The sequence below is a fragment of the Elgaria multicarinata genome, chromosome 8 (assembly GCF_023053635.1).
Source record: "Elgaria multicarinata webbii isolate HBS135686 ecotype San Diego chromosome 8, rElgMul1.1.pri, whole genome shotgun sequence".
In the NCBI taxonomy this organism is placed as follows: Eukaryota; Metazoa; Chordata; class Lepidosauria; order Squamata; family Anguidae; genus Elgaria; species Elgaria multicarinata.
In genome coordinates, this window is record NC_086178.1 from 60403713 (window position 1) to 60431169 (window position 27457).

The 27457-nt window shown below is 41.7% G+C and overlaps 1 protein-coding gene across 1 annotated transcript in view; it reads left to right on the forward strand.

Annotated features, from left to right (window-relative positions):
• The window catches only part of SORCS3 (sortilin related VPS10 domain containing receptor 3), a 526629-nt gene that overhangs the window by 170624 nt on the left and 328548 nt on the right, over positions 1-27457 (forward strand). Inside the window, exon 2 of the mRNA XM_063133247.1 lies at positions 15307-15374. Within this exon, the coding sequence (XP_062989317.1) occupies positions 15307-15374 (68 nt within the window). The remainder of the gene's footprint in view (positions 1-15306; positions 15375-27457) is intronic.

Genomic DNA, 27457 nt, shown 5'->3' on the forward strand with positions numbered 1-27457 from the left:
TTTATTTTATTTTTAAAAAGAAAGGTTTCGCAAGAAAATTCTTAAGCATTTTTGCACACATTTATCCAAATGCCTCAATTTTTGTATGCCTTTTGTCTAACGTTCTTTTTTGCAAGCAATTGTTCTAAATATATTGCTTTATTGCCCCAATATACATATTTTTGCACTTGTTTTGGTTGGTGAATGCCATTGCAAAATTTGGAGAAACATGAATTCCAAACCATGATTGAATTTCGTTTTGCATGCTGGTTTGGTAGTGCAAAATTAGATAAACTTGCATTAAAATCTTTTTATCTTTTTACTATTTTATTCCTATGTTTACTGCTCCAGAATTTATTTTAGATATAGAGCAGTATATAAATATTGTAAATATAGAAATAATAAAATGCAAACTAAACAAATTCCTTCTCAATCCTTACTGCCTTTGCAGGCAGAAGGTCCCAGGTTTGATCACCAGCATCTCTAGGTGGGGTTGGAAATATTCCTGCCTGAAACTCTGGAGAGCCATTGCCAGTCAGTGTTGACAAAAGTGTGTTAAATAAACCCATGGTCTGGCTCAGTAGAAGATATCTTTCTGTATTCCTATGTACTACCAGGGTTATTGCGGCAGAAATTTCTCATCTATCTGCTACACGATATTTGATATACATGGGGCTATCTCAGGATAAATGGTGGGAACAGTAGTTCAAGTCAAGAGAAACAATGTGCATGATTCAAGGTCACCCATGAGACTTCAATCCTAATTTCACAGATTCATGGTGTGCCATCATAATTTCGCTTTCTTCTTCCCTGCTTGTGTTTAATAAATAAGCTTATGAAAGACAGTGGTTCACAGTTCTGCCTCTTTTACCTTGTTTAGCATTGAAATGTTCAGCCATAATGCTGCATTAACATTGATCTGAATTCAGTGTCCTTTGTTTCGCTTTTGTTCCTTCTCTCTTAAAAGTAACAAAGCACTTAAATTACCCATGACAGCATTAACTGTGCTGTTTCACATCTCCCACAGTACACATTACTAACACAAGGCATTTATAAAAGTGGAGAGAAATGTATTTGTCTTATTTTCTTGGCTTGAAAACAGATGAATGGATTTTAAAATCAAAAACCAAACAACAGCAACAAAGAATCATAGCTCTGGATGGAAACCAAATGCTGTCACAGTGTCGCAAATACCTGAGAGTTTTCCCCAACAACTTTCATCCCTTAGGAAATTATATCCTTTTGCCTTGCAAGGACAAATCTTTCAATGTATTTACCACAAGGTCAAATTTGCAAGTAGCAATTGAAAATCTCTCTCTCTCTCTCTCTCTCTTGGCAAATATTCAGATGAAAAAGACAGGTAGCTTTTGTAAGTCGGCTAGCTAATTCTGGCAGAGACTCCTTCTCTTGTACCTCTGCCAAGAGGCACTGTTCTTCTTCTGTGTGAATGCCTTTCTTGTCACCTGAGAAACTGACAAAATGTGCTTATTAGGGGACCAAGTGAACTGTATTTGGCCTGACCATTCGAACAAAACAGGGGCTTATTTTAAAGATGCATTTCTAATAGTATTGTCAGTAGTTCCTATAATATCAGGGGCAGAAATATTTCATGCTATGGTGTGAAGGAATAGCTTTCCTCTGAATTGTACAATCTTATTGCATAGTCTCTTTGACACAAATAGATGCAGGAGCATTTAGTGGCCTCAATCCACATGGAAATACGTGCATTCTGATGTATTGGTTGGGAAAGAAGATGCACATAAGTGCCTGTTCTCTTCCATACTGCGTAGTATGAGTGAGTGTGGCAATGTGTATTGCAGTGTAGATATATATCTCATTCCAGGATGAACACTTGATACTTTCGATTGCTTTCAGATAGTTCCTAGCATTTAAGTAGCTTCGAAATATGTTGGAGACGTGTGTGTGTATGTGTAACATCCTCATATTCAAATGGGGTTTACAAGAGTTAGACTACAGCAGCCTACCCCAATCTGCTCCCTTCTAGATCTTTTGGACTTCAACTCCTATCAGCCCCAACCAGAATGGAGATTGTCTGGAATTATGAGAGTTGTAGTCTAAAACATCTGGAGAACATCAGGTGGGGGAAGACTGTATTAGATTCTTGGTTTGAGCCTGGGACTCCCTCTTTTTATACCACTCTCCAACACACACAGAAAGATTCATTGATGAACAGTTGGTTTTGAAAACATTTGGTCAATATGTGAATTCATTGTATTAATCATGCTAAATTTATGACAACTTTACAAAGTCTGGTGGATGAAGAAGCAATAATCTCCCCGCCCCACTGTCGATTCCCTTCTGATGAGGAATGGATCATCATGCTAGTTTGCCATGAGCAGAACTTACAATTTTCTTTACCACTTGGGAAACACATACACATGCGTGCACACAAACCTCTTTCCAATGTAGGTTTTGATTGGCAGGGTGCAGAATTCCTAGCAGCATTGCTTTGTGGGAAATATAGCAAATGACTCTGTTCATCATATTCAGGGATATCAACCCAAGACCAGAAGGACAAAGAGACCATGAAGAGTAGGGAAGTAATGGCCTTCGACACCAACTGAAGGTTTTTCACATTCATGCCTGACATGTGCATAATTTCATAGAATGTAAACGTACTGAGCAATCCACAATGGGCAAACAGCCCTATCCAGATTACACAAGACAAGAGACTAAGGGCTTTGCTAGACCAGGGGTTAGCCTGGGCTGACACCCGGGCTCACCCCTGTGCATTCAGATGACACACAGGGGCTCCCAGGGTCAGGCGGGGGTCAACCCTGCTTGGCCCCGGGGTAATGGGCATCACTTTGGGCCCGGTATTTCTGCAGTCCTGGGCTGAGCCTGGGACCAAGGAAGGTCTAGCCTGTTCCAAGGCATTTCCTGGCTATGCCACTTACTTGCGCATAGCCAGGAGAAGCTGTGCATGGGGCCCAGTGCTCCCATTGGGGCAGGGGGAGAGATCGGAGCCGGGGGTGGGAAGAGTAGGGGCGGGAAGAGTAAAGCCCGGGTTGGGGGGAGAGATCAGAGCTGGGGGGCGGGGGCGGGGGAAGATCGGCGCCGGGGGCAGGGGGAGAGAGCAGAGCCGGGGGCAGGGGGAGCGGGGAGAATGATTTTTTTTAAAAAAAACTTACCTAAGCGCACGAGCATTCGTGCGCATCCGTCTCCTTTAAAAATAAAAAATTGGTGGACGCGATGGGGCTTTCTTGCAGCCCGTCACATATGACGTGTGGATAGGAGCGACAACCCGCGCTACTTCTAGTGTGGGCTGGCCCTTCCTCACCACCGGATTATCAGGTAGGTCTAGCAAAGCCCTAAGAGCATCACCAGATGAGTGTTTTATAGCATGATCACTACTGCCCACTTATGGATGTTCACATGTCCTTTAGACAACGTTGTCCACCTCCAGTGTGCCTCCTGCTCCTTCTAGCCTGTTTTCTGTGACAAAATGGACCACCTTTAATTTGACTTTTTTTAAAAAAGGAATGTGCTGCTATTTCGTGCTGTGTGCAGGAAAAGTGGCACAATAAAAACAGCCCCTGAATGGGCCACATGGTCTTTCTTTACTTTCTCTTTCTTCTCCCAATAGAAAGAGGAAGTAGCATGGGACAGGAGTAGAGTGGAGAAGCAATGGTAGGGAACTACAACTCGCTCCCATCTGATGAGGCTCTAAGAAAATGTGCTGATCAGACCTGATACCCTTGCTGCAACAATACAAACATTCCAAGCAACTGCATTGCACCTTCTGACAAATGCACCTCAGTTTCCCTTGCAAAATTTCAGGGGATTCATGGGTGCAATTCTCAGATCAGGTGATGTCGTGCAAACAATGCATCCCAGAGCAGGTGTGGTGAACCTTCTTTCAGGCCAAGGGCAGAATTTGATTCAAAGAAGCTCTCAGGGGCTGCATTCTAGTGGTGGATAGGATCAAAGGCAAGGGCCAGAGGTAAAGGGCAGGGCCAAAATACCAACATTGCCAGTATATTTTAGCTTAAAACATTAGGAGATGCATTTCAACATTTTAGAATAGGAAAAAATGTCCAAAAGCTGGGAATTCACCAAAATGATCACTGTTCAGCGAAAAGGGATGAGGAGCCCCCAGAGGGTTGGACTGGGACCCAAAGTGGGCTGAATTTGGCCCATGGGCCTAGGTTTCTGCACCCCTGCTGTAAGATGTTGCTTTTTGGGGCCACCCAATAAATGGTTGCACAAACAATTGCAATCAGACTGGCTCTTCTTGGCACTTAAGACAACCCCCCCCCCAAATGAATTGAAAAGCTTCAGATCACATGTTAGTTTTAGCCTCCTAATCAAATTCAGATTAAAAATTCCTTTGCTCATTACAGTGGGATTTAGTACTCTGATTTGTTTTCCATTAGGGATGAATGCTGGTCTCCAATTACTTCCAGATGTGCTATGCTTCATGCAAGGACCACAGATATGATCTAACAAAGCTTCATACTATTAAGAAAAACACTTATAAACCGCCCAGAGAGTGGTTTTTGTAAACTGCCCAGAAAGCTTTGGCTATGGAGCGGTATATAAATGTAAGAAAGAAAGAAAGAAAGAAAGAAAGAAAGAAAGAAAGAAAGAAAGAAAGAAAGAAAGAAAGAAAGAAAGAAGCACCCCTGCAATCATTTAGATAAAACTGACCAGAATTGGCAGCAGATATAAGCTGAGAAGAACCTAGAATGCCGTTATCAGTATTATATTTTCTCTTCCACTTCTGAGCGGCAAAGGGAATTAATGGACTTTGAGGACTAGATGCCTGATAGGCTTCACTTTAACACAGAAAGGCCACATATTATTTATTTATTTATTTATTACATTTCTATACCGGCCAACAGCTGGAGCTCTCTGGGCGGTTCACAAAAATCAGTGGAAACAGTACAGAAGTAGACCTGGGTTTGTTGTGGTCACTCCCCTTTTGTTCTTTAAAGAAAACATAAATCTCAGGGGAATCTCCCATTGTACAGAAGAAGTACTGGAGATCCACAAATCTATAAATTTCTAGACAGCTTTGGAGCCTCTGAGCACATTCAGTGGCTGTGCAGACCTTTCATGGCCATAAAATTTTACAAGGAAGGAAAATTACTTTAGTTCATTAAACTCTCCTTGTGTGCCTGCCAACTTTAAATTGGCGAAATGCTTTGCATATATACCCCTGCACCCAGATAGATGGTCCTTTGTTTCTAACAAATTAGAGTGTAAATGCATTCAACTCTTTCTGAGGCATGATGAAGAACTTCAGAGACAACTAAGAAGTGTCAAGTCAAAGGCAGTTAGTCTCCTGAATCAAGGAGACATGGTTATTAGAAGGAGAGATATTTGATCACTTTGAATAGACTACTGAGAAGCCGTCCTTGCTGATCCAATGCATTGGAGTAATCTCTGTTCTCAGAAATCCTGCTTTATCAGCACAGAGATTAACATAGCTCATCCACAGGCCTGTCCACATATTTACAAAGTATAATTAATAAGGGGACTGAGGAAGGCAGGCAACTTCTTTGCAGGCCGTGTATGGGGAAATTAATCTAAAAATACTGAAAGGAAAAAAGTGAAAAACAGAAATAGATTCTGCCAGCAGTCTTGGTCAGGGACATAGTATACTGTTGCCTTCTTGCCTAGTACATATTTCTTTTGTTATGTATATACATACAGACACTATCTATCTATCTATCTATCTATCTATCTATCTATCTATCTCTATCTATCTATCTATCTATCTATCTATCTATCTATCTATCTATCTATCATCTATCTATAAACATCATTTATAAAATCATTACATGCATTGAAATCCTTCCCATACTTACAATATTATTCACACCTTTGTGGTCTGAAATGAAGGAATAAGCATTGGATTTCTCCCTCCTCCCCACATTTGTCTTAAGCCTCAGCTAGACCTACCTGTTATTGTGTGACGGAGGGGTGAAGGTCTTGCAATGTTTTTATTGCAAGATCCCCCCTCTGTTTACACGCGGGGCGTGACAACCACAGAGGGGGAGGTGTTGCACCTGCCATTTTGTTTTGTTTTTTGTAAAGGGAAGATGCGTATGAACGCTCATGCGCAAAAGGTAAGGTGTTTTTTAAATATTTATTTATTTATTTATTTATTACATTTCTATACCGCCCAACAGCCAGAGCTCTCTGGGCGGTTCACAAAAATTAAAAACATTCAAAGTATAAAACAACTGTATAAAACCATACTATAAAATACAATATAAAAGCTCAACCAGATAAAAACAGCAGCAATGCAAAATTACAAATTTAAAACACCAAGTTAAAATTTATTTATAGACTGTTAAAATGCTGGGAGAATAAAAAGGTCTTCACCTGACATCTAAAAGCATATAATGTAGGTGCCAAGCGAACCTCCTTAGGGAGCTCATTCCACAGCAGGGGTGCCACAGCAGAGAAGGCCCTCCTCCTGGTAGCCACCTGCCTCACTTCCTTTGGCAGGGGCTCGCAGAGAAGGACCCATGAGGATGACTTTAGGGTCCGGGCAGGTACATACGGGAGGAGGCGTTCCTTCAGATAGCCTGGCCCCAAACCGTTTAGGGCTTTAAATGTTAATACCAGCACTTTGAATCAGGCCCGGACCTGGACTGGCAGCCAATGAAGCTGGAAAAGGACTGGCGTGATGTGGTCTCATCGGCCAGTCCCTGTTAGTAACCATGCTGCCCTGTTTTGTACCACTTGAAGTTTCTGGACCATTTTCAAAGGCAACCCCATGTATAACGCATTGCAGTAATCCAAACGAGAGGTTATCAGACCATGGATAACTGTAGCTAGGCTATCTCTGTCCAGATAAGGGCGCAGTTGGTATATCAGCCTAAGCTGATAGAAGGTGCTCTTTGCCACTGAGTTCACCTGTGCCTCAAGTGACAGTTCTGGATCCAAGAGCACCCCCAAACTATGGACCCGATCCTTTAGGGGGAGTGCAACCCCGTCCAGGACAGGGCAAACATCACCTCGCCGGACAGATGAACCACCCGCTAACAGTACCTCCGTCTTGTCTGGATTGAGTTTTAGATTATTAGCCCTCATCCAGTCCATTACCGTGCCCAGGCACTGGTTCAGAACAGCCACTGCCTCACCTGGGTTTGATGAAAAGGAAAGGTAGAGCTGGGTATCATCCACATATATTATTTTCCCTGCTCCCCCCACCCCACCCTGATGGGTGCAGTGCTCCTGAGGAGCTAGATGGGTCCCATGCGTGGGTCCTGGCTCCTCTCAAGTAACCGCAAGGAACCAGGACAAACTGTGACGCCTCGGGCTCTGCCGGGGACCGCAGAAAAAACAGGCTCAAAGGGAAGGGTGAAATCCTGGGGAAAGGGAGGGATCATCCCTCCCTGATCCTGGGATCCCCTGTGTGTCATGTGAACGCACAGGGACGATCCCGGGGATCGCCCCGGGATTTTGCCCCATCTAGCTATGGACTTAGAGGCACCACCAGGTTGCTCAACTAATATTGATTTATTCAGCTATGGGTGGTATCCAATGGTGCGACAGCACTAGGAGGAATGCCTGCTAGTGCAATGGGAAGCTAGCACTTCATACAAACCAGAAACTAGCCCATGCTAGCATTTTCAGAATGGAGCAGGTCAGCAGAGCATGGAAGGAGTCTCTGCTGACCTGACCTGTTCTAGAGACACTAGTTTGAGCTATTTTCCAAGGTTGCTGAAACAAGCACCAGCAGTCATGCCTGCCAGCATAACCTAATAAGCATGAATGGACTGCCAGCATTGGATATTGCCCAATACTGATGTGGCAAGTTTGGCAACATTGTCCCAAACTCTTTCCATGTGAAAGAATGAAACACCCACTTTAGTTTGAATATTCTCTCTCTCCCCCTCCCTCTCTCATGCTTACAGGTGCAATGATATACAATAAAAGAGCATGATCTTGTTAATCCCAGCTCAATCTAGTTTTCTCAGAACCACTAGTACTCTTTGCTTTAGGGCTCATGTTTTATGAAGCCACCTTAGCGCAGATGACCCCAATCAGTGTCTTCAGCAATGAAGCACAGTGTCTTCAAGCTGAAGCCAATTCCCACAAACTGGGTTTGGCTGGGCAGGAGCAAGAGAGCTGAGCCTATTAACCTTTGAAGCCATACATTCTCATTTGTGCCAGGTGTGCAGGCCCATTCATCCTATGATTGAGAGCAGATATCAAACCCTGGGAGGATTAACCCTAGCATGATTGATATAACAGACCTCAGTGATTAAGTTCCTCATTCTTGAACATGCCAGTTTTATGACAAGCAGGAGATGTGAAAGCCATTCCCCCTCTCATTTCTATGGATACTTCTACCTTTCCATGTGTTACTGTTCCATGATCAAGCCATATATTTTCCAAAGCTTACACATGGGTCTTTGCAACATAGATGTGAAATATTCTTGGGCATGATGTAGATTTTATGAACTGCAGTTGATCAATTGCACATCAGCTTACAGATCCAGCCACATTTTTTTGATGTTGTAATCTGCTTGCTGTTTGTGACACTTATCAGAAACAATGTGTTTTCAAGCTGGGAGCAAATAAATAAAGAAATCATGGATAGTTGCAGTATCCCTGATGGCATAAGGCCTTTGAGTATGCCTAATGAGAAGACACATTCCAGAAGCGTAGCTATTTTAGCTTGATTTGGAACATGCTGCAACTAGTCAATGGCAGCATCAAGACAAACACTATTGGGGGGGGGGGGAGAGGGCATAAGACTCTTAACAGGTTTATTGTGGCATTAGCTTTTGTGGGCTCTCTGTCTACAGAATCCTATAGGGCATTAAGGGCCATGTGGATAAAAACAGTATGCCTTTGTAAATAAGAATGGTTGGTTCAGATTAGAAAGCTCTGAAATGGTCTCAGGTGTCCATGACCGGTATCATTAGCTTCTTGTTAAGTCACTCAGAGCAATCCTCTGCCCCCTAGACAGAGTCTGGGTGGCCATAGGATACTTTGGATTCCTGGATCCAAGGCTGGAGATAGCACTCCAACCTTGGACCCAGGAGTCTGAGCTTTGCATCCCTCTCTCTCCTCCTCACAGCCAGTGCAGAGGAACCATGCTGGCTGTCTCTATGAGCTTCTAAACATGAACTCAGAGAGAAGGAAAAGAGGGGCAGTTCCGCAGGCCCGGACGTAAAGAGATTGGCTTGTGAAGAATCCTCCAGCTGCCCCAGCCTCTTTCCATCCTGCTCTGCAGAGCCCTAGGTAGGTCACCCATGGTCTAGAGAAAAAGCAGGGCAAGAGGAGCGCTCCTCCCGCCCTGCATAGGATGCCTGTTAGCCTCCAAGTTTGAAGGTTGATGGGCATCGAGATAGGAGTAAAGAGTATTACTTTACCAACTCAAATAAACAAAATTCCTTGGCGTTCTAATTTAGAATCCAGTCACAATTACAAACTTCCTGGGAGAGCCAGCTGAGGATTTAGATCACAAAACACCTCTCATCTTCCCATTGAAGAAGCTCCGCACAAAAGCTTGATATTATTTATAATTATCAGACATAAGTCAGGGTGAGATAATCTTTGAGGAGATGCATGGCATATTAGTCAGCCTTTAAAAGCTCACAGCAAAACACAGGGGACAGTTGGGTAAAATCCCAAGATATTATGAACAAACCACAGCAAGGAAGAAAACAGCTTGCAAGTAACGGAAAGCACAGAAGTTAGAATCTGAAAGAGACCTATTATGTTATCTAACTGCTTCCTCTGCCAGGCTCCAATTGTTCCCCGTCGTATCTTTGCCAGCACTGCTTAGATGGCCCTGCTGCAAGTACACAGGCATTGCCACTAGGGAAGACATCTCGCTTGCTTAAAATAACAGAAGCCTGCGCTTTATCTCTATGTAAGTCAGTTAAAAATAAATACGATCTCCACTAGCTGGCAGTGATATGATTTAAGAGTCCTCCATCGTGCATTATAGGACGCTGCAGCAAAAGAGGTCCCATAATTTATTTTTATTGATTCAACCACCGACGCTGGATCATATCTTCCAGTTGTTCCCATTGTTAAGATACCACCCTCAAAGCCTTGGGAAAATTTATCTCCCTTCATTGTTGTTGTTGGTTTGTTTTCTTAAAGCTACAACATACTTCACAGGTTCTAAACCTCTGCCTTTTGTACCTCCTGTTCTCTTTGGATACAATCACACAAATGAGGACAGGTAAAGTTTGTGTCTGCGTTACTCTGAGGTACCACAGATCAGTACAAAATGTAATCGAGGGGGCCTCAAGATGAGGCTTTTATTGCACAACCATCCTGCCTAGTTTATTAGGGTGACCATATGGAAAGGAGGACATGGCTCCTGTATCTTTAACAGTTGTAGAGAAAAAGGGATTTCATCAGGTGTCATTTGCATGCATGCAGCACCTGGTAAAATTCCCTCTTCATCACCACAGTTAAAGCTGCAGGAGCTATACTAGAGTGACCAGATACAAAAGAGGACAGGGCTCCTGCAGCTTTAACTGTGGTGATGAAGAGGGAATTTCACCAGGTGCTGCATGCATGCAAATGACACCTGCTGAAATTCCCCTTTTCTAGGCAACTGTTAAAGATACAGGAGCCCTGTCCTCCTTTCCATATGGTCACCCTAACTTTATAGGATTTTACATTAGGTCTGGATATCATCGTCTTCCCTTTGTAACCCTCCTGTGTTTCCACACTTCTTCTTCCATCATTTTTTTTTTTTTTACCACAGAAAATCTGTTAAGGACGAATAGTTCACCAATCCCTTTGGACTGGTAAATGCTAGGCACCTTCCATCTGTATTGGGAGTGCCCTTCAACAGCCCCAAACTACTAGTGCTTTTAAAGTAGAAAGACAAGAGCTGATCCTTACATTTTAGATGCACTGGCTTCAGAGTACAGATAATAGTTAATAGATTAAAACCTGTTAATGGAAAGCAAGGCATTTGAGCCCTTGAGATGACAGTGGAATGTGATAAATAGCGAGGACAGATTGAAGACATTTGCATAGTCTTAAAAAGCAACTGGGTTTCATCAGTTTAACTCCTTACTTTGCAGCTGATGGCCTGCTTGACATTTCTAAGTGAAGGCCATGAAAATGTGCAGCTAGACTGGGGAGTCAACTCAACAGAGAACCTTAATTTCTTTGATGCAGGATAGAAAAGTATATAATCTTGGAAGCCTTTGACCATTTAGCTACATAAACGACTCTGAGTTTCTTAAGACCAATGAACACTATCATTCAGGGTTTTCAGACAAAGTCACTCTGTATTGCTGCTGCTATATGAACTAGAATAGCCATGTATCCTGCTTTTCCAAGAGGACAGTCCTCTATTTGAAGAGCTGTCAGAGGACAGTCCTCTGTGTGACACTATCCTCCATTTGAAGGACTGTCCTGTTGAAGTCCACTTTAAAGAACCCTAAGAATGGGGAGCAGGAGCCAGAAAGTTGCCATCAGTAGTTAGCACTGGGACAACACACTGAGCAGCAGGCACATGGGTTAGCTGGCCACAGTTTTCCCCATAGTGATGAAATCTACTGTCATTCTATTTAAATTAAAACAATTATTTCTGAATTTGCATCTATACACATTCATTTGCACATGAACATTTTGTGCAAATCTGTGTCCTCTTTTGGGGGGATGAACTTGTTTCCCCCCCCCCCCGCAATGTGTCAGAGGCCAGCTTAATATTGCTATTTATTATTATTACTGATAATTATATATTGACAATACTTAGAATTTGAACAGATGTATCACAGGAAACAAGAGGTTTTTTTTACAGTAATTTAAAAGAATTGTTTTTTACTTCTATTCACAACTGGATCATCAGGAGCTGCGAGATATGCAAGAGGCCAAGTAGACAGTTTTATATCCAGTTCTAGCAAGCAGTTTGCAATTGAACCAGGAACGTTTAGGAGTTGAGAACTCATTGATGCAATGTAGACATTTTTGGTTGCTTTTTCTATTATTGTCACTAATGCTTGGGGAAGGCACTTACTCAACTGAAGGTCAAACTACAGTGAATATAGGAACGGATGTTCCTACTTTGGAATGCCCTTTCAGTGGAGATATCACTGGCACCAGTTTCATTTTCTTTTTGGCACCAAGCTAATCCCACCCCCCAACCAGGAACTTTTAAATTTTAATAGTTTAACATTTTAAATTTAAATTATTGTAAATCTGAATTGATTCTTGTGTTCTTGTTTGCCCTGCTGCTTGTTGTTTAATTTAATTTTTAATGGGCAATTGCTTGATTTTTATATTGGGTTTGTTGTTTGTTTGTAATGTTGTGTACACTGTCCTGGGATTCTGTGCCTGGAGGGCATTTTAATAAATGCTTAGGATACGTCTTATGCCAGATCAGAATATTTGTTCATCTAACCCAGTATTGTCTATTCTGACTGGCAGTGACTCTCCAAGTGTCATGCCATGATCACCAATGCATCCACAATGCAACAGTGAACAAAGTAGTTACATATACAGTGGGCACTTATGCATCACCAAAAAAGAGGAAATGCATCACACACACACCCCAAAGGGGATGTGGATTTGCATAACATTTGCATGTACTGAATTTTATGTATAGACTAAAATTTAGAAAGAATTACTAATATCAGTTAAGAATCAACTTCAAGGCCCCTGCTCTCCCCCTTTCTGTTCCTTGATCTTTAAACCATACTTGAGCTGCACAGCCCTTAGAAGAGGGGATTATCCTCTGACAGCCCTTCAAATAGAGGACTGCCCTCTATAAATTGGGACACATGGCCACCCTTCCAGAGTGCCATCTCCCCAATCCAAGAGTAATAAGAAAGGGAAGCCTCACCTACACAATATTCAATTAGCATAATGTATAGTTTGGCCCTTACTTCCACAAATGAGAGTTTAGGATCACAGCCTTTCATTCTAACATTTCATTATTTCATAGCATGGCCCACTATTGCCCTGGAATGTACTTTGAAATAGTTTAGGAGTCTGGAAAGACGCTGAAAGAAATACATTTCTCCAGCCCCCTAGTCTCCATGAAAATATGAAATTACAATATTCTATACACGGAGGGCTTGTGTCTCCTGCACACTGCTATTTGCATGTATTGGACCGCTCCATGCTAAAAAAGAGGACAACACTTATGCTTGGAATCCATATGTGCTTAAGCAGCACCTCTACAGAGGCTGTCTATTTGGCCGCCATGACTTACATGATTCACATTTTCTTTTTCTTTTTAATTTCCACATGTGTACAAACTGCAGCAGCCACATGGGCCACATCCCACATGCATTCAGATGGGGTGTGTGTGTGTGTGCACTGGCTACTGTGACCTGCCTCTGTAGACTTCTTTAATTATCAGCATGACTTGGCAGAGTATAGGACAACAAATGAGCTCTTTCTTAGTTGGTGCAGTTTTACAGATATTAAGATAAATCCAAAGTGACAGAAACTAACTTTGCTGTAATTTTGTGAACCGCCCAGAAAGCTCCGGCTATTGGGCGGTATAGAAATGTAATAAATAAATAAATAAATAAATTCATCATCATCCACTAGGAAATGAAATTCATCTTGATTATCTCTCACAAATAGAAAGAAATTTCATTGAACAACCCACTGAAAGTATGTTGTACAGGAATTACCATTTACAGTGGTGGGGAGAGTTTCTCATAGGCCAGTCTAATGATCCTGCTACTGCTGGCAACTATATCAGGACTAACTTGCAGGTGTGATCCTATGTCCTTGGAGCATGAAAGGCAAAAGTTGAAGGCTCACTGCATGAAACCAATATGGTATCATGGCTAATATATTGATGTGTAAATCTCTGCTCAGCCATGATGATCATGGAGTGATCTTTCACTAGTTGCTACCTCTCAGCCTAACTACCTTGCACAGTTGTTGTGAGGATAAAATGTGTGGTCAGACTTCCATGTATATACCACCCCAAGCTCTTGACAACAGAATGAGATAAAAAGGAAATAAAATTATGTGCTATGACTCAATGAGCACAATCTGAAGAAAGTGAGATACAATTAATATTGAATTACTTGGGAATAAGTCCCATTGAAGGCAATAGGACGTACTTCAGTGTAGATGTTAGGGCTGTGCAGGGACCTCCTGATCTGTTCTGGATCCTGATCCGGACCTTCCAGATCAGGTCCAAACTACTCTGGATCGATTCGGACCTCTTCCGAACCAATTTGGATCAGGAGGTCCGGATTTCCCCCCATAGACTTACATTGGAAAAGAAAAATGCCTATAATTTTTTTGTTTTTCAAGATACACACATGTAACTGGGCACCATGATAGCTTCTAAATAGATACTTATTCGTGCCAATTTTTGAAGTAAATAAAATCATCCCCTGATTTTTAGCATTTTTTAACGATTTAACCCTCAACCATTTCCCCAATTTACAAAACTGCATTCATTTCCATCATTTTTCAAGATACACACATGTACCTGGGCACCATGATAGCTTCCACATAGGACCTTAGGCATGGCCACTTTGAAGGAAATTGGATCATGCCCTGATTTTTAGCGATTTTTAAACGATTTAACTAGGGGTGTGCACGGACCCCCCGATCCGCTTCTCTTCCAGATCCGCAACTTCCAGATCGGGTCTGCTCCGCCTACCATGCAAACCATGGCTTTTGGCTGTAGTGGAAAAGTGGGAAGGGGAGATAATTGGGCAGGACTTAGAAAAAGCAGAAGAGAGTAAAAGATGGAAGAAAAAGAGATATCAACAGTTCTTCTTGATTATTTATGTATTTAAAGCGTTGTTTACTTTGCTCTTCTGCCAAAAAGAGTCCCAGAGCAGTTTCCTTCAGCATGATCCCATACATCAGATATAGGATTCTGCAAAACACAAGGTTCAGAGCTATTTCCAGGTTCAGGGGAAAAATGACTCTGGTGAGTCTGAGTACTTCTCTGTGTCCAACACCCTGATCACTAGAGTGAGTTCTGACTCTGCTGTTTAGGCTGCAATCCTAGGCATATTTTCCTGGGAGTAAGCCCAACTGAACACAGCCAGCCTTACCTCTGAGTAAACAGGAATATGTTTGCACTGCTAGTGAAATAAGCCCAGATGTAGATAGAGAGAAATGAAAAGCTAATTCTGGTGGCATGTTTTATTTCCCAAGGTGTTACAGATCTGAAATAAAATGTTACTAGCAATGAGATACATTAAGCTAATGATTCTCCCTTCTTAGCCTTCACCTCACTTCTTGCTTGATCCTATAATACCCTAACTTCAATGGATAAATGCTAAGCTCTCATTTGGTTGATCTCAGATGCGATATGAGAAAACTGAAGGCAGATCCTTTATTTTCTCCCCCTCCTGTTCTCTCTCCTTCTCTTAGGTGATTCTCATTCTTACAAAGCTGCATGACTTCAACTTGGGGAGTGTTACTGAAAGCTCGCTCTGGAGGTAAGCGGATTATCAACACCATGGTATCTCTTGGGCAAAACTTTGCTCTTTGCTGCATGAAACACAGATGGGGGTGGGAGGGGAAGTTAAGGGGAGAAAAGCTGCGATCTTCTCCAAGGAGGCATTACCTCTTTGCACATTTGTATGATGCTCATGATCAGGGAGTTTTTATTCGGGAGGATGTGCGATGGGATCTGAGTGTTCTTCTGTCCCTTGTTGCACATGAGATATGTGACATTTGCCTTTGGATTGCCTCTTTCAATCAAATCAACTGTTTCACAAATAAACCTATAAACTCTGGCTTGTGCTTCTAACACAGGGATTGGTAAACCTTTCAGCAAGCGAAACACATCTGAATAGGAAAATTGTACAGTGGGCCATAAATGCACCAGAATTATCATCAGGTCCAAGGGTAAATCCTGTACCTTGAATTATCTGGGCTTTAGGGTTGGATGAAAACATTGCACACTCTGGATGTGGCCCATGGATAGGGAGGGATGATTTTTTCAGTTTTGTTTTCTCTTTCCTCCTCCTCCTCCTCCTCCTCCTCCTCCTCCTCCTCCTCCTCCCTCTTCTTTTCTTCTTCTTCTAAACATCTCAAATTTGTTTTGTATATGAAGAAAACTGAATTTTGGTAAATTCTTACAAAAAATGAACCAAAATGATATTGCTCCAGTCAAACGCAATAGGTACAGTTATTCCCAACATGGAGAGGACATATTGTACCTGCCTGCTATATAGATGCTATATAGGTGAGGAGTCTGTCTGAAAAAAGAGGTGGTGACACTAATTCAGCAAGAAAAAGAAGTGACTGAGGGTGTAACCCTTTGCATGTTTAGACAGAAAGGAAGTCATACAGCAGGGAGATGCTGGGAATTGTAGGACTTTTATCTGTCTAAACACGCGTAGGATTGCACCCTCAGTCACAAAAACACTTGTTTATTGTTTGCTTGCCCAACAAACACCTTTGTGACTCAGTCAGTTGCTTTTTCTTTTTGGATTGGCATGCCTCCCTGTTGTTGTTTTGACTCTAATTTGGCATCACAAACACAACTGAATACTTAGGGATTCAAACCCAGACTTTTAAGAGCTAAGCCCTCAAAGCCCTGGGCCTGATGGAATAAATCTGTCAGTTGCGATTTCCCCCACATTCATTGTTGTTGTTGTTGTTTAAAATCACAAGTTTTTCCTGTTCCATTTGTGAAGAAATGTGTGAGTTTTAGTACGTTCTTATAAAACACCAAAGCCAACAAAAGTTTTACCCATCCCCTCCCGCAGGCGGAATTTTGCCCACCCTTGTTCTAAGAGACTCTGCAGTCGCTATTGCTGTTACTGCGTATCTGTCAGCTTCTTTTTAAACGTTTGGGGAAATCAGTAAGACGGGATTAGAGATGTTCATTAGCTGTGATGGTAAAGGAATGGATTCCCTTGTAAAAACATCCCTGGATGCTTAACAATAAGAAGATGAGCATGGATAAATGACTGAATGGGTTAAGTTGTGTCTTGGACCATGCTTTCACTTAATATGGAACAATAGGTCCTACCCTTTCTTCAGATATCTGTCTCTTAACAGCTTGTTGGAAAGCCCTTTTCGAAAACTGTTTCTGGAACATAACCAGTGATAAGACAGCTTCTCAGACAGAACATGTTAATGCATTAGGGGTTAATTGTTCCTAAGAGCTCTTGAAACTTTTCGATTTGCATGGTACCTCTAAAGCCTAATTGCACTGTACCGTGCTAATCCGCAGAGGTATAAATAACCCCGAGACTAATAGGAGTGAGCACAGTCATTTCCACTTACTGCGTACTTTTCAGGGCATTTAAGCCTGGGAAAAAAACTTTTTTCCATGTACCTAACAAGTGCAAATGACACAGTGATTATAGTATAGGCATAATTACTGCACAATCTGGCTCTGCATAAATAATGTAACAAGCCAGCAGAATTCCTCTACTAATGTTGAGAAATGGCTACAATGCTGAGCTGGGTAAAAAAAAAAAAAAAAAAAAAGTGGGGGAGATGACAGCGATGTTACACCTGGAGCTTTTCAAACAGATAATTAGAAAATATTGTATTCAAAATGAGATCCTTTCATTTTTGTATGTGTGGGGCTTTAAAGGCTTGCAAAACCAATGCTAAAATTAACTTCTATGTTTCTAAAATTACCCAAGCGTGTTCTACATAGTGGAGGTTCCTAAGAAACAGGGACTGTTTGAATGGTTTCCTGGAAACCTTGGAGATGACTACTTTGGTCTTGGTCAAGACTTGATTAGTTAGATTTTTCTTCTTGCAGAAACCTGCCCTTAGTAGGTTTTATAGACCAGAGGGATGGTAGTGGCTCAGTTTAGACAACACGTTAGTCAACGATGGTTTTTGAACTCCACAGTGGAGTTTTTATACCAGATTGAGAAAAATGTTGCCTGGCGGGAAAACTCCACACAACGGTGAAGGTTTCTTTGGAAAACACTCAACACAGAATATCCACGCTGTGCAGAGGAGAGTTCCTGCACAACCTTTGTGTTGTGTGTTGTGTGGTGGGCTCTGTGGAGTTTTCTGATGCATTGAGTTGACATTTCCCATTGGCTACAGAGTTCTCTGGCAAGAGTGGCGAAAGGCGGGAGTACCACTTATTTTCATAGGTATGGATCTTATAGCAGATAATTTAGTAGCTACTGAAGAGCCAGGAATTGTTACTGAGAATCAGCCACTATGTATATGGACAGCCGTGTTTGCGGGATATGTTTCATGGAACTATCTACCTAGGGAGCATTTGGGGAGCATAAGTGACTATCTAGAGTCTTAAATTCCACTCCACACTACACCATTTTGTTGCAGGTCCACTGGTTTCTTGTTAATGTACATTTTGTGATTGATATTTAGTGCTTTGCCTGCTTTCCCTCTTCATTGCTCTTAATTGTGTCACACTTTCACTGCACTCACATATCACCTCATCTCTGTTATCCTCGAGGGTACTCAAATATTTGGAATTCTACAGAAGTCTGAAAACTGCAATCAGAATATCGTTTCCTAAAGCCCTGAGGTTGGACAGCTAGCTTAATCTTACTGTTTTGTCTTTACCTGCTGTGTGTGTGATAGCAGCTAAAGTACTAAAGTAGCATTGCGGATTGTAGCATGGATGTCTTACTTAACAAATTATATTAGAGAAGCAGAAGGAAGAGAGAGGATATATGCATACCAATGAAGGTGGTCCTCTTTTATAAATATTTCTCAAAATGTGAAGAAATGTATAAACGATAATAGGAAATCCATTGGAATGAATACTTTTTGAATGTGGAGGGCATGGACGGTTGTGGATGCAAAGATAAATAAGAAAAGATAAATTAATATGTATTTTAATGCTTTTGTAATATGCTAATGTTTTCTTATAAAGTCATTTTTTTTTTTAAAAAAAAAATCCCATTCATAGCAAGAGAGGATGACCTGGATCCTAGAACCTAGGGGTTGGGGGGCAGAATTTTTTCTGGGGTGGGAGGAGTTCCTTTAAGAACAAAACAAAAACATTTTACTAGAGCAGCAAGCATGTTGTGAAGAGAAGGCTGGGATTATAGCCATCCACCATCTTCTTTTTCCTAAATAATATTATAATATAACCATGTTAGCCTTCTGTTTACAAATTCAAAGGATAAATGTAGCCCAAATATAGACTAACTGTTTTGGCTGTTCAGATATTTTAATTAGCATGCATTTTCATGGGTTACAACTAGGGGTGTGCACGGACCCCCCCGATCCGCTTCTCTTCCAGATCCACAATTTGCGGATCAGGCCACTTCGCTCCGCCCCACCCCACCCCGCATATAGTCCGCTCCGCTCCGCTGCGGAGCTCCGGATCCGGATCGGAGATCCGCTTTTCCCCCCATAGGCTTGCATTGAAATCCAAAAAAGTCTACAACTTTTTTTCTGTTAAAGTTAGAAACCTCAAGTTTAGCACCATGACACCTCATGGACATATACACATGTATGCCAAGACTCAATCCAATCCAAGCGTCCCCTGATTTTTGGGGAATTTATGAAAATCGGACACCCCATTTTCAAACATGGACTGTTCTCCGACATTTTGACAGATAAAAAAATTGGAAATGGGAACCCTCACAGATGCCATCTAGATCCACTTTCATGCCAAGTTTCAAGCAAATCCTATCATCCCCTGATTTTTGGTGGGGCTTTAACTTCTAACGCATCACCCATAACTCCAAATCACACCCCTTTTGATATCTCCGTCAATTTTCATGTTAGAAACCTCAAACTTGGTACCATGATAGCTTATCCATGGATACACATGCATGCCAAGACTCAAGCCAATCCAAGCGTCCCCTGATTTTTGGGGAATTTATGAAAATCGGACACCCCATTTTCAAACATGGACTGTTCTCCGACATTTTGACAGATAAAAAAATTGGAAGTGGGCACTCTCACAGATGCCATCTAGATCCACAATCATGCCAAGTTTCACGAAAATCGCATTATCCCCTGATTTTTGGCGGGGCTTAAACCTCTAACGCACGCCAAATCAAGTCCCATGCTAGAACTACGTCAATTTTCACATTAGATGTCAAATTAGGCACCATGACACCTCATGTATGTATACACATGCATGCCAAGACTCAAGCCAGTCCCATCATCCCCTGATTTTTGGGGAATTTATGAAAATCGGACACCCCATTTTCAAACATGGGAATTGCTCTGACATTTTGACAGATAAAATAAATTGAAGCAGACACCCTCACAGATGCCATCTAGATCCACATTCATGGCAAGTTTCAAGCAAATCCCATCATCCCCTGATTTTTGGCGGGGCTTAAACCTTTTAACTCACCCCAAATCAAGTCCCATGCTAGAACAACGTCAATTTTCATGTTAGAAACCTCAAGTTCGGCACCATGACACCTCATGGACATATGCACACGCATGCCAAGACTCAAGCCAATCCAAGCCTCCCCTGATTTTTGGGGAATTTTTGAAAATCAGACACCCCAGTATCTCAGGGATTTAAAGCTGCAGACAGCTCAATGGGGCCATTTCAAAGGGAATCCCAACATGCCATGAATTGGGGAGTAGATCTTCTTCCACACTTGAAAAAATGATTTGGAACTTCAAAAAGTCTAAGTGAGTGCAGGAAGGACTTATCCCCTGAGTCAAAGCAAGACACACACAAACCATCCCTGCGAGGTGGGCAGGGGAGGAGGGAGGGAAGGCAGGCAGGCAGGCAGCAGACATTTCTGGGGGCATAAGGAAGTGCGGCAAGGATAGTTTCAAAGCCAGTAATGCAAACCATCCCTGTGAGGTGGGAGCAGCACAGAGAGATGCCTTTTCTTTTGCATCCCATAACTAGGAGGCTAGGAGGATAAGAGTAAAGCTTTGTGATCCTTGCTTTAGAGTTGATTGACTGCACTGTGATCACAACCATTATTAAACAACAACAAAATAATAATGTTAATAATAGCAGTACTAATTAATATTAATAGCAATAACAACAACAACAATAAAGAGTTGAACCACAATGAAAGCCTGCCTGACTTCACTGAAGAAGAAAAGCCAGGAGAGCTTGGGCTATGAGGTGTAGATATAAAATGGAATAAATAAATAAATAAATAAATAAATAAACAAAGGAGGGGTGGAATTAAAAGCAGCAGTGTTGCTGAATAAACAACAAGAAGAATTTTTTAAAAAAGGCTATGTCTGTCTTTTACCAGTAAGAGGAAAGTGGACGTGCCCAGGGGGAGGGGGAACTGTGCCAATTGTTGACTGGCCCTAAGTAAGTGCCAGTGTTAAGAAGCGACCTGCCACTTCAACTCATGACAGGCATTGGCTTCAGTCTGTCCACTGGTTAACCTTTGGAGGGCTCTGATGACCCTCCAGGGCAGGACACAGTGTCTGTGCACTGGGCACGTCCACATGCCATAGGGAACCTCATCCCCTTGCACCACATCTATTCAGTTGTTCACCAAGGTTAGAGTGGGTAGCAGTGCTGTGTTTCCTATCTGTTATTTCTTTGCTTAGTATATGATTTCAGGTTGTGTTTGTGAATTTGGTGGGGCTACTGTTTTAAAAAACACTGGGAAAAGTCCGTTCATAGACTAAGAAAGAGAAGTTTCCCAGTATCCCAAGTCCCATTTTGCCTATCCCCTCCTCCAACTTTGGGATCATGTGATCATGAATCTGCCTTTCAGTACTTCAAAAAGGTACCTGTCCCGCTTTTTTTACCCGCTTTTTAAAAAAAATATAGCAAGCAAACTGCACCATGCAGAGTGCTGAGAGTAGGCTCAAAATGACCCCCCCACACACACGTCTCTCTAAGCACAAGAAATTTCAGAAAGATAGCTTAAAAAACAACACAGTTATCTCCTTTTCTTTTCTGCAATGAAATCCTATGGGCGAAATTTTTCAAAATGGCGATCGGAGCGCTCTGCAAAAAGAGAAGCGCTCCGCCTATGGGCGCTTCTCTTCGCCTTGCTTCTAAGGGTCCACGGTCTGCTTCTACTCCGCCTTTGGGCAAGGCGGAGCAGGCCAATTTGCTTCTGATTCTCCGATTCTAATCGGAGCGGAGCACATCCCTAGTTACAACCCAGTTCATCAGGTGCTGTAAGTGGAACTGGAGGCTGGATAACTGGAAAAGTCAGCAAAACAGGTAGATTGGCAGCAAACATTCCATTCTCTTAAAGCAACAGTTACAAACCACAAGGTGCTCTACGAGTCTTTATAATGTGCATAGAAACCATTGTCCCTATTGAGTCCCCGCTCAACACAGTCAAATTCCTTTATCATCTCTTGTTCTGCAATTTTCTGTTCCAAGTGAGACCCTGATTTAATTTTTTTAGAACTGTCACCCTGAGGTCCTTGATAATATGTCCAGGGAGGTTATAGTGTTCAGTGACAGTTTTGTTGATGTTCTTATGGTTGATGTCTGATTTTTGTCCATGTAATCTTCCTCTTAAAGATAGTCTTGTTTCACCAATGTAAGTGGTTTTTGGCCTCGATGCAGGAGATCAAATACATAACTTAAGATGATGCACAAGTATATTTTTCCTGGATGTGATGGATAGCTCCATTGGGTCCACGTATGTTATCACTGGTGTTTATTAATTAATACAGTTGGCAGTTACAAAGTCTAGTACCTTGTTCTGAGTTCCAGTGATGAGACTTGGTGTAGTGGGGTGCAGAGACATTCTGCAGAACTAAGGTTGGCAGATGGCTACAGCCCTAGCGAACACTTCTAGGTCCCATGAGCCCTGGCATTTGCCCAACCATGCTGAGTGCTAACCTCACAGTTCATTTCTTATTTATTTCTTATTAACACTGATGGCCTTAACTGCTAAAATGTCAGCAAGGTGGTATACAACAATGTCACACAATAAAACTCTGTAACAATAAAAATAAGAACATTAAAACCACCCATTTTAAATGGCTAAATTGAAAAGATGCATCTTTTTACCCCTTCTAAAAGCCAAGGGAGTGGCGGCCAATTGTAGTTCTTGAGGGAGCATATTCCAGAGTTTGGGGGCAACACAGGAGAAAGCCCTTTTACATGTGCCTGACAAACAGGCCTCTGCAGGTAATGGTGCCCTTGATGCACGGGCAGCTATGTAATATAAGTTATGGTACAGGTTAGTAAGTGTAATTATGGTAATGTTGTTTATGTCCTTTGTGTAGTGTTAATATGGTAAGTTAGTTGAGGCAGGAGTGGGGAGAGAGAGTGAATGGAATGTTGGTGCTGGCATATGATTGGTGGAGAGCGTGGAGTGAGTGGGGTTTAAATAGGGGTGAGTCATTTATTTAGAGAGGCAGTTGGGGTTTAGAGCTAGGGAGTGCAGGGACAATCTGTTGTTTTGGGATAGATATAGAGGGAGGAGTAAGGTTAGGCTAGGAATAAATGAAACATTAATTTCAGAGTTTTACCGAACACACAAATACATCATTACCATCTTATGTGTAAATAATAAATTATAAGTTCTTTAGTTCACAAGTTACAGTATGGCGTCTTTCATTCTAGATAGTCTCTCAGTGAGATGAAAAGTATTAAATAAAAATTATATGGTGGCAGTGGTATTAAGAGAGTGGTCAAACCTAGTGAGTAAAACAGTGTTCCTCAAACTGGGAATAAAGGGAACTTTATACACAACTGTATAAAGGGAAGGGTTGACGTAAGGAGAACCCTCTGTTTTACACAGAACAAACGTACCCATAGCCTCCGGGAAGGGATCCCAAGGGGAAGGGTATGACAGTGACCTCAAAAAGGCCTCTCCTATAGATATTAGTACTCTGGCAGGTTCATAGCAAGACAGGCGCTCTGTTAGCTAGTCAGGTCCTAAGCCGTTTAGGGCTTTAAAGGTTAAGACTAACACCTTGAATTGAGTCCAGAAAGCAATTGGCAAACTGTGCAGGAATTTCAAGACAAGTGTAATATATAACAAGATAGGATTGGGCCACAACGTATTCTGTTACACTAATAGTGCCTTTTGATTACTAAATCTGAAAAATCTAGCAAAATTCTTGGCATGAATCTTTCATTTAGAAATTGCTGGGATAGGAAATGTCCCAAAGCATTTGTCCAGTAACTGACCGGACTTTATAGTGGTTTATGCCTCCAAATCTCAGACTCTGATGGACCTCTGGGTACAATAGATAAATGTCTAAAGTTGAAAGCTGTGCAGAAGTATAAAAGAGGACGTAATTCTAATTCCAGACTGTGTAGAAAGGCAAATCAATAAAGATCTAGGGACAGTTTAAACAGCAATAATTAAAAGCTGCGTTTGAGCTATTTTACTAACACTCCTACAGGTAAACAAAACAGATGAAAATTTGTAATATGGTGCTTAAATGCTCTCTTGCATTGTTAGGTCAAAGCATGAATGAGGCCCCATCTCCTTGCCTTCTCTGCTTCAGACAGTTGAGTCTAATGTTACCTAACACATATGAATAATTCTTCTTCTTCTTCTTCTTCTTCTTCTTCTTCTTCTTCTTCTTCTTCTTCTTCTTCTTCTTCTTCTTCTTCTTCTTCTTCTTCCTCCTCCTCCTCCTCCTCCTCCTCTTCCTCTTCCTCTTCCTCTTCCTCCTCCTCCTCCTTAACTTACTTCTTTTCTTGTGGAAATTAGTTCCTTGAGGTACACCTAACCATATTCACAACAAAAATATTGCCTGTTTAGTGTGAACTTACTGCTTTCTGTTTTAATTGGCTTTTGTATTTGGGAATGAGCTAGTTGGCTTTTCTCATCTTTTTGATTCCAGTGTGATCATGCCTCATCTTTAGAGTGGGCATGTGTCCTACATTAGGGAGGACTGTCAGGGGATATTGCCTTGTTTGAACATGTCCTCTATTTGAAGGACTGTCCAGTCAAAGTCTAGTTTAAAAATAAAGAACTATAACAAGAGAGAGCAGGGGCCTTGGATGTGCCCATCAACACTTAGCACCTGGACAGCAGACTGAACAGACACACAGCTTACTTGGTCATAGTCTCCCCTATATATGTTTAAATTATAGTAATTATTTCTAAACTTGCATTATATACATAAGGCAGCACCTTCAGATTTTGTATAAATCCTTGTCCTCTTTTGTCCTTTTGTTCAGTGATGCATCCCCCTGCCCTGGCCTTGTTTTTGGCAATGCAGAAGTGGCCACAATATCCCTCTTCCTCACCCCTTCTATGAACCCTAAGTTTAATGACACATTCTTAGAATTGTAGAGGACACACACCCCTCCAACAATTGCTGTGCTGGCAGACCTTGCAATATGCTGAATCCCAGTCAGGCCTTCATGCTTTTTCCTCTGTCTAACTGCAATAATGAATTTTTGCCTCATTTTTCTATATCGAAAAGAAATTTGCAGACAGCAGTCATGATAAGATTGCATTCCCTAGCACTATTATGTTATATAATTTTTCTTTATTATTAAACTAACAGTGGATATTATGCTGCCACTTTTCTGCGTGCACAAGATAAATCCCCTTTCACAGATCTCATAGGTACCTAAAATAGCTAGGTAGGCACTGCCTCATCATCAGATTTGATTGACTGATTTTTATTTTTAGTTTCGCTTTAAGGATTTTTGCAAAATCCAGTGTTTCCCTGCAAAGGAAAAGTACCTTGTTATGCATAGAGAGCTGTCACTACCTTGTACTTGTACCTGTGCCAGCTTGTTGGCGTCCTATGTGAAAAACATGCTGTTCCAGATAAGCATTCGCCTTTTGGGCCCCTTAGATATTATTGATCTTGAAAAATCAAAAGAGGTTAAGTTTTTAAATTACATACTCAAATTTATTTTATTCTTATGACATTTCTATACTGGCCCAATAGCCAAGACTTTCTGGGCAGTTCACAACCATAAACACAACTTGGAAAGAGGAAAGTGGCACCCAAAGGACTATTTTATGTTGCTTCATAGTAAACTTGGCCATCTGGTGCTTAGAGCTTCATTTTGGATCTGGCCTTTGTGTAGGGTGGCCACTTATGAATTGCTAAAGAATAAATTGGCATAAATTGGCATTATATAGAAATGGCTGTGCTAATTTGAACAGAAATACAGCACATGTTACCATAACGTGGAAGATTGTGACCAGGTATGCTTTGTTCAGTCTGCGCTCCAGGTACTGTTGGTGGGCACCTTTAAGTCCCTACTCTTCCTTCTGATAATTCTTTATTTTATCCTGGATTTGGACTGGGTGGGCCTTCTTCTTCTTCTTCTTCTTCTGCTTCTGCTTCTGCTTCTGCTTCTGCTTCTGCTTCTGCTTCTGCTTCTGCTTCTGCTTCTTCTTCTTCTTCTTCTTCTTCTTCTTCTTCTTCTTCTTCTTCATTACATTTATATCCTGCCCTTTTTCCTTCAAGGAACCCAAGGCAGCGTACATAATCCTCTTCCTCTCCATTTTTATCCTCACAACAACAACCCTGTGAGGTAGGTTGTGCTGAGACTCTGTGACTGGCCCAAAGTCACTCAGTGGGTTTCCACAGCCATGTGAGGACTAGAATCCGGATCTCCCGACTCCCAGTCCAACACCTTAGCCACTACACCACACTGGCTCTGGACACTTTCAAAATAGACAATGCTTTGGCAGCTCTTCAAGTAGAGGAACGTCCTCTTTAAAAGAGAACACTTGGCCACTGTACCTTGGTGCTTTGTTTTTAAAGAACAATGCATGGCAAAGGTGCAAACATTTATTATGACATGGAAAACAATTTATCACATCAAATCACATTATCTGAATGTGGGCATGAAATGCATCAGTCATATTAAATGTTGTTTGTGGGTTTGGGGTTGGGGTGTTGGTTGGTTAGTTGGTTTGCAGCATTGGAAGTAGCCCATTGGATTGTTGACTCAGCAGTGGGACATTTTTGTCTCTGAGGAGGACATCACAAGTGTATCAAAGTCACTGGTAAAACAATTATGGATAATGTATATATTTGCGGGATCTACATTAGGGAGAGAATTACAGCTTCTGGGCTATGACTGGGAGGGGGTAAGGCTGTTCTACCCAACCTCACCAGGGATTGGAAGGAGGTCACTTTCAAGGTTTTTAAAACATCCTTGCACTTCTTAAATAAACAGAGAAAAGAAGTTGCCCTTTAATTTATATTTATTTATTTATTTATTTATTTATTTATTTAATTTATTTAAGGATTTTTATGCTGCCATTCAGCCAAAAAAGGCTCTCACGGCGGCTTACAAAAGTATTTCTTGACAGTCCCTGCCCACAGGCTTACAATCTAAAAGACATGACACAAAAGGAAAGGGGATTGGGAGGGAGGAGGAGGAGGGGGAAAAGGAAAGCAAATTCAGGCACTACAATCTTAGTTGTAAAGTTCAGCAGTTACAGTTGACAGCAGGAGGGAGGGGGCTCTCAGCTGGAGCTGGACCCAGGCACGGTGGAGAGGTGCCTGGCTGCTGCTTCCTCCCTCACTGGTGGCCTCTCCAGAGATATTAAAACATGCATGCTGTTCTGTCTTTATCCATGGCTGTGTGAACTTTCTAGAAAGATGCAAACATATACCAAGATTTTTATTTATTTATTTATGCATTTATTAATAATTTATAATATTTATATATTGCCTTTACACAAATGTGACTAAGGCCTTTGAT